At 45.0% G+C, this 13,240-nt stretch overlaps 1 protein-coding gene across 1 annotated transcript; it reads left to right on the top strand.

Annotated features, from left to right (window-relative positions):
* The first annotated feature begins 9,688 nt into the window (after positions 1-9,688).
* Positions 9,689-12,592, top strand: LOC136541932 (protein TIFY 6b-like). Its single transcript, XM_066534117.1, has 7 exons — positions 9,689-10,037; positions 10,515-10,714; positions 10,819-11,051; positions 11,143-11,227; positions 11,311-11,671; positions 11,782-11,839; positions 11,979-12,592. The coding sequence occupies exons 1-7, from the start codon at positions 9,956-9,958 to the stop codon at positions 12,175-12,177; spliced, it is 1,218 nt and encodes a 405-aa protein (XP_066390214.1). The 5' UTR covers positions 9,689-9,955; the 3' UTR covers positions 12,178-12,592.
* The last annotated feature ends 648 nt before the right edge of the window (positions 12,593-13,240 follow it).

The following is a 13,240-nucleotide window of genomic DNA, read 5'->3' as shown; positions in this document are numbered from 1 at the left end:
CTTGTTTCGATGATTCTCTGTGATTCCGAAGGTATTTTGATGTGGGACCGGTTCCATTGGTTAGCTTATCAAATTATCTTTACATCCATATTTGTATCATCGAAAGCGGAGTCCGTATGCGACTTTAGCATCTATTCTACTACAGGATGCTCCTGGAGTTCAAGATGGACTCGACCTTGACATGGATTAGACCTCCAACTTGACTTGGATGCCCTTGCTGGCCTCCTAAGGAGGTGGCCAAGGAGGACGACGTCCAAGGGCTTCCTCGGTGTTCTCTACATCTTCTTAGGGCGTGCACCAACTTGGGCCAGAGTCCCAAGGGTGAATATCATACCCATGACGACGACACAGCTCTCGGCAGAAACAACGAAAACTTGTCATGATGGTTTGGAGGCTGTGCCGATGGATGTGATCATTTGAAAGCTTATCAAATAAACTTTCCATCAAGTGTTCATGGACCTCAAACTCACTCTGGATAAAAGAGTTGTGGCCTACCCATTGAAGTATTGTCGGCCGCTGACGAACTGAAAGTTCAACTTTCATGAATTTGCACTTTGAGATTGGTCTTGTTGATAGCATATCCATTCTCTATCATTATCACCATTTTTCCTAAGCACATTTAAAATACTAATATTAGGTAGTAACCAATTTTTAGTTTTATCATTATGCAAATATAGGAACATGCTCACCTTATTATAATCAATGGTTGTATGGGAAGGTGTCATGTCCTCATCATGTTGATGTGGAGTTTTTAGATGTCAAAAATTGTATCGAGAGATGTACTATAGCACCCGGTTTTAAGAACAAAATCAAATACACACCATATGTGAGTTCAGGAAGTCAAATCCCACATATAGCTACAAATAAGGGCAATATCGAAAGACAATGCTCAATATATAACGTACTTAGTATGAAGATTATAACCTTAGATAGCAAACAACGAAAGACAACTCCGGTCTTCAGGTGAAGACTTCAAATCCACAGGGACAACTGACTGGTTGATCACAAGCCTAATTCCTCCAAACTCTAGCAATCTGGTACCCATCCGGGATTTTTCAAAATATTTGAAAAGTAAAGCAAGCGTAAGTACATGTCGTACTCAACAAATATAACATGGGGTTCATGAGGCTCAAAAGGTTGACACTGGTTTAACTGTGATTAGCTTTTATTTGTCACAATTTTAGCAAAGGAGTAGCAACAAGTTCATCATAAGCCCATAAATACATGATCAGGTAAACATGAATAATGAATAGCATAAACAGTAATCATTAGTGAGCATCTTCATCATCAGTGTTATTAGTGTTCATCATCTATTCCGTAAATGTTCCAAGGCCGCTCGTGACCATGAGCACGGCTAATATACCAGTTTTATACTCTGCAGAGGTTGTACACTTTCACTATGAGTCGTGATTTACCCTTTCGCCCGAGGTAGCTAATCTCTTGACCCACTTCCAAGGAAGGTCGGTAAGGTTCACTATGAAGCCTTTTAAAGGTTCGTCTAACAAGTTAAGGTTATTAGATTCACTCGGCAAACAGATATAGAAACCTCCCTGTCGAATGGCACGATTCCATCATGGCTATACACATAAGAGTAGAGGTTGTTCTATACCCGATTCGTCAAGCCATTCTTACGCCAATAAAGGTAACCGCTAACAAGCTAAAAAAGGTCCTCATACTGAGCTAAAGCCAAAGCCATGTAGCTCTTACAGCTGTACTGTAAGTCCCGGATAAATCACTTACAGATAAGTCCTTAAGGAGAGAAATCTAGATCACCATAAAAATAGCCCAATGCTCTAGCCCTCTTGTTCCATGTTGCTAAAAAGCATCTTTTAGTGTTTATTGCATATACCATTAGTCAAGTTAAGATCATGTTTGTAGTTGAGCACTAGCATCATACTACCCAATGCAATACCCATAGGTAACAAGGTACAAGGTAACAAAGTACTAGGAAATCCTTAGTGCCAAGATAGACACATGCAGTATGAATTAAATGATTAAAGGTGTATAGAGCAACAAGGGAGATCTCATGCTATACTTGCCTTAACACTTGCTCAAACTTCCTCGTTCTTTGCTTCTGGTCATCATCAGCTTCTGATCTTCAGCGTTCACAAGCGGTTCTTGTTCTACTCATAGCAAGCACCACACATAGGCAAACATACAAGCAGCAACTAAGAACAGTACACCACTCAAGATAAAATAACGTACTAAAAGAGAGCTAATTCTACGATCACAAGATCACAAGAAACGCCGATAATAGAACTATCGTTAAAAAGAAACGACTATCGTGAGCTTTATATATATTATAAAAATAAAAGAAAAGCCTTCATGATTCTTTTATTTTAATTGAGTAAAACCATGTAAAATTATTAAGAGCAGATTAGTCAAAACATAACTTAATTTAAAACTCAAGTTGAAACTACTCATATTTTATTTATAAACAATGCCATATAATTTAATCAAGATAAACTTTTACTTTACAAAAAAAAAGGATATGAGAGCATCTAGACATGTTTTATATGATTGCGTTTGAGCCTAACAAATTATAATCAAAACATATTTAAGTTGATATTAATCAATCTAATATTCATTTATAAAAGGCCGACATGACAATACTCGATTGCTTTTAATTAATAAACTAGTTGCATGTATATTAATTAAATTAATATTTAGTTTATAAATCACTAGCATGTAAGTATGTAACACGTCAATGCCGCTGTTAGGACGTAGAATAAACGGAGAAGAACTCGAACATGCAAATGCTCACCAGCAATAGAAACAGGACGACGACCATGGCAGGCTCGACAGGAGCAGGATCAGAAGATGGCAGCACAGCTCAAACAGGGATTCAGGGTTTGTCTCGATGAAGATCCCCATGTCTACGAGTTCTCCGTCCATGCAAGCGGCGCACGCGACGATATGATTGGTGCTCAGCATCCAGCTGCAGGAGCGGGCGTCAGCGGCCTGCTACACAGGCCGAGCTGCACATACGGCAGGAGCTCCGGTCATCCGTTGCCTGAAGGTCACGGCAAGACATACGTACAGAACTGTATATGTATGTAGAGAGGTGATGAGGAACATGCAACATCGATAGTGCTATTACGAGTCATAGAAAGAAGAAAAAGGATTTCGAGAGATTGACCAAGAGCTGCTGCAAACATTACCATGGCTTGACTGCTGCCCTGCTTGAGCCTTCGTGGCCGGCTCACATGCAGGACCGGACTCGACCAAGATGAGGTAGGGTCGATTGCAGTGCACAATGGTATGCTGGCTGAGGAGAAGGGTCGCGGGATGTCCAGAAGTCACTCAACGATGCTGCTCCATGAAGGTTTGCCGAAAAAGTGACCGGAAAAGAGAAAGAAGGGGACACGGTCAACCGCTGATGGATTGATGAAAAGAAAGATACTTCAGCGTTGGGAGAGATCTACCTTGTGGCGACGGAGGAGAAAAATCTAATTTACTATACGAGGGATTTTTCAAACTAGAGGCTCCTTTTACGATAGTTTTGGTGTGCTTTGCCCAAAGGATTAGTACAGATTTATAGGAAGAAAAACTTCTCACATCTACATCAACTAGCAATATGGTACTAATTGATGTTGCGCCCTCCATATTTACTAATGGGCCTAAATAATCATTAAAGCCCATTAGTAAATAAATGCATGAGCCTTTAGAATTTATTAGGATTATTGCACATGGGCTTTGAGCGTTGGTGGGAAAACAAGATATTTTATTATTTTCAGAATTGATTAATTTCGTGGATAAAATAATTCTAGAAAAGTCCAGAATTGATATTTAAGCCACGAAAAATACTCCGAGGCCTCCGAAAATTTAAGGAAAATTCTCAGAGACACTTTGGAACATGATGAACCCAAATAAAGTATTTGGAGCTCATAAAAATATTATTGGGAACTTAGAACATAAAGATTAAGGTGAAGGAGGTAGGAATTAAATTCCAGAAAGAAGCTGGAAAATTCCTAGAGATAGATATTCGTCTCCTAAACATATAAAAAACACACATAATTTGCACATAGAAACACAAGGTGCGACCAGCATGAATGCAACAAACACGTTTCTACCTTATGATAAATTTTAAATTAATAAAATTTTTTATTTTCCTATGTTTTCATGAGCATATAAATTCCAAATTAATTCATTTTAGCTCTAATCCAAATTTTAGGGTGTTACATGTACGACTGAGAATGTTATGCTTGTGAAGAATTACAAAGTAAAGATAGCTAATAGCAAGTAATGTACAACAAATATAGCATCATAATCAATGTTGTGGCTATCACACTAGGACAACTAATAACACTTTAGTATAGTATACACACTCAAAATTATAAGTTATTAGCCAATAAGCAACAATAATTGCAATCGAGTTTTCAATTCAGATTAAGGACATAAAAACAACCACGTCATGAAATAAAAGTTCTCAACTAATAAGATTTTCTTTATCTCAAATTATTTTGATTTTTGGTTTAGCGAGAAAATTATTGGATATACTCCCTTCGTTCCAAATTATAAGTTGCTTTAACTTTTTGATTCATTTATTTTGCTATGTATCTAGACATATTATTTATTTAGATGCATAACAAAATAGATGTATTAAAAAAGTCAAAGCGACTTATAATTTAAAACAGAGGGAATAGTATTTTAAACATACGACCAGTAATCCATAGCGGTTAGATTTTGCCAATTCTATGTACATCGTAACTCGTCCACGTACAATCGGATTTGGATTACCTGTGCCTAAATCCACACTAAACTAATTTCTAAATTCTTAAAATTCAAATTTCAATCAAATTGAAGAATTACCTATACCATTTTCACCCATCCTATGTCATCACCATATGTCGCAATAAAAAAAATTCTGCAAAATTCAAACACAATTAAAGTCAACAATGGCACCACATGGGATGGATTGACCTAATAAACTGGTGCAAATTACGGAATCCTTTTTCTATAGAAGTACAAAGCAATCAAATCAAATTTATAAAAGAGAATCGCCGTGCGCACATGGCACATGGTGATGGCGAGAAACCATAAACAAAACCCGGCGCAGCACGCCACCCGCTAAAGTCCGAGCCCCCCGTGACGCAATTCCTATTCCATTTTACGAGTATATATATTATTCATTTACTTGTTTATTTATTACTACGTATTTGTGTTTTGTATCTTTTCCCGACACCAACTGACCTGTTTTCTATATATAATTTCGTCGTCACTGAGTCCAACCCTACCCCTCGCCTCGCGCATCATGGTCCGAACAAGGCAGGAACCATGTGGGACCCGTTCCACCCGCAGAGAATCCCAAGGCCCCACCACGCCGGGCACTGGCCGCCCACCACGGTTCGCCTCGTGTGCTCCCCCGTCTCGGACACGTGTCGTCCTATCGACGACCCGCCCACCGCTTCCGGGTCACTGAACGCTCGGCCGCCACACACTCTTCCACCCGAGGGCCCTAGATGTCAGTTACGCTCCACGAAACCCGTTGGAGTGCAGCGGGAGATTTTTTTATTTTTAACACTTTTTAAACTAATTTTAAATCTATCACTGTTTTATTTTTTCCAAAACTAATATTTTTGTCCGCGCATATTTTTCTGGCGCGGCGAAACACCTGTGCCGCACCATGCATGGTGGCGCGGCGAGAGGGATGACATGACGTTGACCGGGGCGATGACCGGTGACGTGGCAGGGCCTGCCGCGCCAACGATCTTGGCGCGGCAGTGACGCGCCACCGCCCAACGCGCGGCAGAGCCAGCTAAAGGTCCACGGCCCAGTCCCGCCGCGCCACGACCTGCCCACCGCACGCACGCCTGAACCCCGCCCACCTGCCTGCCCACGCCTACCGGCTGTTGTGCCTGCCCACCTGCCCGCCGCACCTTCGCGCCGCCGCACCTGCCCGCCTGCTTGCCCACCGCGCCTACCCGACTCGCCTGCCGCCGGCCACCCGTTACGCCCGCCGCACCCACACGTCGACGCGCCACCCCCTCCGGTCGCCCGCCGCGCCCTCCGGCCATGCACCGCGGTTGTCCGCCGCGCCCGCCACCGCCCTCACTGCCGCGCCGCCGCCCTCACTGCAGGTCCATACATAGAAATTGCTTATTTTTTCTAGTGAAGTTATTTAATATATCTGTTAATGTTACTTTGAATATATACTTGTGCTTTCATATTGTGTTCTTATTGCATAACAAGTAGTTCAAATTTTGTAATGCTACATAATGGTAATTTGAATATTGTTAATTTAAATACTCTAACCCTTTGTTTATCAATTTGTAACAGGATGGCCCCTCCCACACAACACCAGTTGTACCCCCTTCTTGAGGTGGAGTACGACGACCCGCACCGAGCACACTTCTTGACTGACACCGACGCAGAGGTACCCTTGCCTCCTTTGAGGCCCCGCACGCACACCAAGGTGCACCAGTGGGATGAGTGTTACGCGTCGTACATACGGTGTGCCGACTTCCTCGAGCTTGTCCGTGTTGTCAACTACGGTCTTCCACCCCTTGACCCAGCACTACTTACTGCAGCTATAGACAGGTGCGAGTGGCTTCATTATACGTAAACATTCTTATAACAAATTTGAGGTAACTAATAGTCGTTCTATTCTTATAACAGATGGAGGCTTGAGACCCACACGTTCCACCTAACTTGCGGCGAGATGACCTTGACCATGCAGGACGTGAAGGCTATTTTTGGCCTTCGGTTGGGGAGACTTCCAGTGATAGGTATAGTTGACAATGATCACTGGAAGGAGCTGATGGCTCAGTTCACTGGCTCTTTTCCACCGAACGACGAGGTTTTTAAGAAAAATAAGTGAGCAATTCAAGCTTATTTAATACTTGTATTGCTTTTCTACAGCCATCGGGTCTTATTTTCTTTGGTGAATTTTAGAAAAAAATTTGGTGTTTCGTCGTTGTGGATCATAAAGCGCTTTGATTACTTGGACCCATAGGCTGATGAGGCTCAGATCGACAGGTTCGCTAGATTGTGGCTCTGGCACTTCCTTGGTGCTTTCCTATTCCTAGACATCTTGGGTAACACCATCAGTTGGATCTTTCTTGACATACTATGCCAGTCGTGGGATAACATAGCGGCGTACAGCTAGGGCAGCGCATTCCTAGCATAGGCGTATCGACAGCTATGCATTGCCTGCCGTCGCACCTCAGGATATGCGAACTTTGGAGGTTGCTCCTATGTACTCTAGATTTGGTGTTGGGAACGATGGCCCGTTAGGAGGCCCCTTATTACTGGTTTCCCTGTAAGTACTTTGGTTTACTATATTCTTCGAGGCAGTTACATATGATGAAATTATTAATAGCTAATTCATTATTATGTTCAATGCAGTATTAGAACAGACAGGATACACTGTCTATAGCTCTGTATATCTTGACACAAGCAAAGTTAGTTAGAGAGAATGTGAGGCGCAAGTACAGGGAGTACACAGACTGTCTTGACGTCCTGACACAGCACCAGGTTACGCTCTCTTTACTATCATACATGTGTCTTGTTCGATGTACACTATATCACAACCTAACTCAATTACAAATATTCAGGTGCATTGGTGTCCTTGGGATGCATCGGAGCTCCAGGACTATCTGAGTCGTGTCACTAAGGATGAGTCAGGCGAGTATCGCTGCAACGTCCCTCTTATTTTTTTCACGTGGTCGAGATTCACTTGCTCATCAGGATTTGCAGGCAGTTTAGAAGAATGACAGGCTACCCACCACCGCTTTACTCCACCAACCAAGAATTACACGAGTGCGTTATCGATTAATAATAAAGTTATAATTCAGAGGTGTGTATGGTACAACTAACAATCGTTTTGTTGCAGGTATGACCGTAGGAAGAGGTATAAGACCAAGGATTGGCGCGTGACACACAATACGTACATCTAGTTGTGGCAGACTAGGGACCGGCAGCAGGTCGATGCGGATCCCCCACATGACTAACACACCTTCGACGAGTACCTACGATGGCTTCACAGGTCTACGAGGACACATATTAAGCCCCCATATACTAAGGAGGCGATTGACGAGGACGACGAGAAAGATGTAATCAAAGATGTGTATGACGTTGCCACTAGGGACAACACACAACTACAGAGAGCCCCGCTTCAAAGAAACATGATAAGATACTCAAATAGTACAATTTGTTATCCATTTGGTATTAAGTATGTGTACTAAAACTGTCCAACTGTGTTTCTGTACCCAGGCGACACAATTGTCAAGGCTGTCCAATGAAGCAGCGTTTCGGCTTGATGAGTTTAGAGGGTAGGGGCCAGGCGTTCTCGAGGCTTTTGTGGAGGTAAACATAAACTTGTCCGTTCTAAAAATATTTCTTTAGTGTATATGCGTTTGGGAAATGCACTAACTTTAACGTCTATTTATGCAGAAGGTGAAGCGGAGCTGCAGGAAGCTAGCTCAGAAGTTGAGCTGCATGGATACTCCTTGGGTGGAACCCGATTATCCAGCGCGGTCGGGTGCCATATCTTCTGGCTCTTTGAGGACACCAGCCGGCTCTTCTCAGTCAGTGACAGGTGCCGCTTACGTTGTGCGTACGCCACCACATTATAGCGTTGGGAAGGACCCTACAAACGAGGACGACGAGGACAACGATGACGACGACCCTCCGGGCTTCCGTATACAGCACCACCAGTGGGACTCTTGGCAGCAGGACGAGATCGGCATGTCTCAGCTAGGTGGTGCCCCGCTTGGTACCCAAGAAGCCTCACAGGTAGTAACAAAGGTAGTTTCTTTAAATACGTAGGCTTCATAAACTAACGATCATAAAGATCATAAGTAATCATGCATATCATATACTTGCAGGGTACGAGCCGTAAGCACCAGCAACGCGACCACACCAACGTTGGCTACACTCCCAATGTGTTGCCTATAAATCTAAAAAGATAGACATTCGAGGGATCCTTACACTCTTAGAACTTAGTTGGTTATGTCGAACGAATATTGTCGTCCGAAACTTGCAAACTCATTAACCAATGAAAATATTATGTGACAATTTGTCAACTTGCGCACGGACTCCATTTATTTGTTTCATATTCGTTTTAATACGTCGCGGCATCACTTGTAGTTGTTTACAGCACCGACAGCAGCTCCCGTTCAATTGCAATTGAGGTTGGTCGGCTTCTGTCTACGTTCAGGTCCTGCCGCGCCGTGGGCTATGGTGCGGTAGACCCTGCCACGTCACCGGTCAATGCCCCGATCGTTGCCACGTCATCTCTCTCGCCGCGCCACCATGCATGACGCGACACAGATGTTTCGCAGCGTAAGGGAAGTAGGCACGGGCAAAAGTGTTAGTTTTATAGAAAAAAATAGTGTTAAATTGAAAATTAGTTCAAAAAAAATGTTAAAAATAAAAAAAATCCAGCGGGAAGGGCGTCGTGCCGTACCACGTGGGGGAGTCGACCGGGGGAATCGGTTAACGTAGTGCGGGTCCTACCGAGAGTGACGCGCCCGATCCGGTCACCGCGGCTCGGGCCCGCCGCCCCTAGTCGCCATGCGAACCACTCCTTTTCTTTTTTCTTTTTATATCTACACTCCTATTCTTAATTATTTTTGGTCTATCTATCTCCCCCGTTTCCCCAGCTGGTAGTAATCTAATGCCCTCGTTTTCAATTAAGAAAGGGGGCGCACCCCATTAAACAAAAGCAGAATAGCACACACGGCAAGGCCTACAAGAGGAGAGGAGAGGAGAGAAGAGAGAGAGGAGAACGGTCAAGGCTGCCGCGCATTGTCATCACTAGTCAGCCAGTCGAGGGGAGCCAGGACGAGGAGCCGAGGAGAGAGAAGCTGCTTCACAGAGCTTGCTTGCTTGGGGTTGGAGCCTGGACTGGAGGGGGGCGTGCCGAGCTGTCCGTCTCTCCACTCCGCCCACCAGCTACCTCGGGAGGGCAAGTCCGGCAAAATCTGCGACCTCCTTTCCCGAGCCCGGTTGGATGGAGAGGGACTTCCTGGCCGCGATCGGCAAGGAGCAGCAGCACCCGCACAAGGAGAAGGCAGCTGGCGCCGAGGAATCAGGTATGCTCCCCGGCCTCCTTTCGCCGCCTGCCGCCCGGGGTTTCTTGATCTGTGCCCGCACCGAGCCGTGCCTAGTAGCTTCTTGCCGTGCTGGGTTGGGTTCGCTCCATTCGTTTCGGCGAGATGCGAAATTCAAGCGCCCCCTTCTGTTTTCTTTTTTTTTAGCTTTACTTTATCTTGGCAACAAAGAGTGCGGGCATGGCTGTCTGGCATGCCTGCCGAATTCCTTTTGACGGCCGGCCTGCCGTGTACGCTCGATTCGGGCGAGAGTTAATGCGTGAAGAAAGCCATGATTTTTTTCTGGGAGAGACTGGCCGAACCTTTCGGACAGCCGCGGGTGTCGTTAGTTGATTTCGAGCGGCCTCTGCTCGCTCGTGGGACGGGGATTGTTAACGGGTCCATCTCTGGGTTCGTGCTTTGCTGTGTGTATATATGTGCCGGCGTCTGATTCTCAGAGGCGTGTGCAATCTCTCCCAGCTTACTTCGGCGGAGCAAGAGCAGGAGCAGGAGCAGGAGCTGCAGCCCCGGCAACGGACTGGTCCTTCGCTGGCGAGCCCGGCGCCGCCCCGGCGTTGATGTCGTTCAGGTCGGCGGCGAGGGAGGAGCCTTCGTTCCCCCAGTTCTCCTCCTCCTTCGACGGCGCCAAGAACCCGGCCCCTCGTATCCTCACGCACCAGGTATGCGCGGCTGCTCTTCTTGGTTCTGATTCATGTCAGCTTCCGAGTGCTCTTTTATTAATACATCTAGTTCCCTTTTCGGGCATCTGATGATGTTTTTGCAGAGATCTTTCGGCCCCGACAGCACGCAGTACGCCGCCGCGCACCGCGCGCAGCCGCCGCAGCATGCGCTCAACGGGGCTAGAGTCATTCCGGTGTCGTCGCCGTTCAACCAGAGTAATCCGATGTTCAGGGTCCAGAGCTCGCCTAGCCTTCCGAATGGTACTGCGTTCAAGCAGCCGCCTTTTGCCATCAACAACACTGTGGCCAGTTCTACCGTGGGTTTCTATGGAACAAGGTAGTTTGTTTGCTGTTAGTATGACCGTGACTTATAGAAGTGGCTGTGAAATTAGTATCGACTGAAACATTTGCTTGTTTTGCCTGTGAAGGGATGCGGTGAGGCCAAAGACGGCACAATTGACAATCTTCTATGCCGGTTCTGTCAATGTATTCGACAACGTCTCAGCTGAGAAGGTATAATTTGCCATGATCTTTTCGTTTTGATGCTAATTTGCTTTGCTTTTAAGCTCCTTCATTGACATTTTTCATTGTCACAGGCTCAGGAGCTCATGTTCTTAGCCAGCAGAGGATCTCGTCCAAGCTCAGCCGCCCCTGTTGCCCGCAAACCAGAAGCTCCTATTTTCGCTCCAGCAAAAGTCACAGTGCCTGAGGTTTTGCCTGCAAAGCAGATGCTATTTCAAAGACCACAGCATGTTTCGTCGCCTCCATCTGCCATCTCCAAACCAATCCCTGGCATCTTGCAAGCTGCAACTCTCCCCAGGAGCGCCTCTAGCTCTAACCTTGACTCCCCAGTTCCAAAATCTTCTGTCCCATTAGCTGTTCCTCCCGTGAGTCAGGCTCCGGCAGCTCAGCCTGCAACACTTGCCACTACTACTGCAGCAGCAATAATGCCTAGAGGTACTGCTGGCTGTTTATGCTTTGCATAGAGAACTGGCTATCATTGTAGTATTCGGTAATTCTGGTTGCTTTTTGTTACACTGTATTGAAATTGTTATTGTCCGTTGCAGCTGTCCCTCAAGCTAGAAAGGCGTCCCTTGCTCGATTCTTGGAGAAAAGAAAGGAAAGGTAGAATCCATATTCTTATTCCCAGTGTCCTAGAAACAGTTATCAGTGATTCTACCACATTTGTTTTGAGTGCATCGCAGCAACTTAATTCCCTATGACAGATTTGCAATTGTTCTGATCTTGCATGCTTCTTTTGCAGGGCGACAACTGCTGCGCCTTACCCATCAGCCAAGAGCCCGTTGGAGAGCAGTGACACGTATGGCAGTGGGAGCGCCAACGACAAGTCATCATGCACGGACATTGCCCTCTCAAGCAACCATGAAGAGTCCCTATGTTTAGGCCAGCCCAGGAACATCAGCTTCAGCCAAGAGTCCCCCAGTACGAAACTACACATGTGATCTGATCTGATCTGATCATGCCCAATGTTCATAGATTTGTCCAGGCTGACTGATGCAAAAACCATAAAATACTTTTGCACTCAGGCAAGGACTCGAGAGGAAGAGATGACATATGTTACGGATGCTGTTGTTGTTTATGATGATATTTTGCCGTGGTAGTTTACATGTAATGCTGGTATAGCTGGTGGTGCCCCACCTAACTAACAAGAGAGCTGTCACTTGCAGACTCTTGATTATTTTTTTTGCCCTAGCGCCATTTCTGTTGGGAAAAAGGAACTCAAATGTGTTACTTTAGCAGTATCAAATTATACAGGCTTACAAATTCTGTGCCTTTTGTATGGCCAAAGTGTAATATTCTTGTTCTTGTATTATGAACCTCCAAGCTGCAGAATGCAAGAGCAAAACTTATTCTCGATGGAGTTCTCTTTGGCAGCATGTGTACACAGTATTGGCTCATGTTGTTTTGAGTTGTTCTGTTTCAATTAATATCTCAAAAGACTGCTGATTGGTGCCCGTAAAATGACATTTCAAGAACAGATGGCCAGATGGGCAGCAGTCGTTGGCTCGTTGCAAGGCTTTGGATGTTCCCAAGTGGCTCCTCAACCAGTTCTGTTCTTTTCTTACTGATTCCCTCGAAAGATTTGACAAATCCTCATTGATGGGAGTCAGCCATCACAAGGTTTGGAATGTTGGCATGTTGCTTTCGTAGTGGGAATGCGGTAATGAATTTCCCTTATATAAACAATGCCATGCCTTCGTCTGCTGTTGATTGTTCCTACTAGCTTGATACATGAATCACCTTTTAAATTGGGCAACGTATCAGGTGCAAATCAACCAACCTGTGTAAACTTAGAAACTACCAATCAGGACCACTAGATGCTGATCCAATGGATGGGGTGATATGTGGGATTTTTTTGCGCTTTCTGAGAGAAGCAATAACGTTTCGAATTTGGATGAAGTCATTACTCTTGCCGGGAAAATCAGTCTGCCTGTCTGTCATTACTCTTCCCGGGAAACTCGAGTTTTCTGGGCTTCAATTCAACCGTCACCACCACCTTCTTCC

This window comes from Miscanthus floridulus, chromosome 3, assembly GCF_019320115.1.
Source record: "Miscanthus floridulus cultivar M001 chromosome 3, ASM1932011v1, whole genome shotgun sequence".
Lineage (NCBI taxonomy): Eukaryota > Viridiplantae > Streptophyta > Magnoliopsida > Poales > Poaceae > Miscanthus > Miscanthus floridulus.
Note: the sequence above shows the minus strand (reverse complement) of the source record. Positions and strands in the feature narration are given on the sequence as shown.

Bases quoted from the DNA above. Each gene is read 5' to 3' on its own strand.
- LOC136541932 (XM_066534117.1), top strand. From the start codon at position 9,956: ATGGAGAGGGACTTCCTGGCCGCGATCGGCAAGGAGCAGCAGCACCCG. The intron at 10,038-10,514 runs GTATGCTCCCCG...AATCTCTCCCAG, and splicing joins AGCTGGCGCCGAGGAATCAG to CTTACTTCGGCGGAGCAAGA. The intron at 11,840-11,978 runs GTAGAATCCATA...CTTCTTTTGCAG, and splicing joins TTGGAGAAAAGAAAGGAAAG to GGCGACAACTGCTGCGCCTT.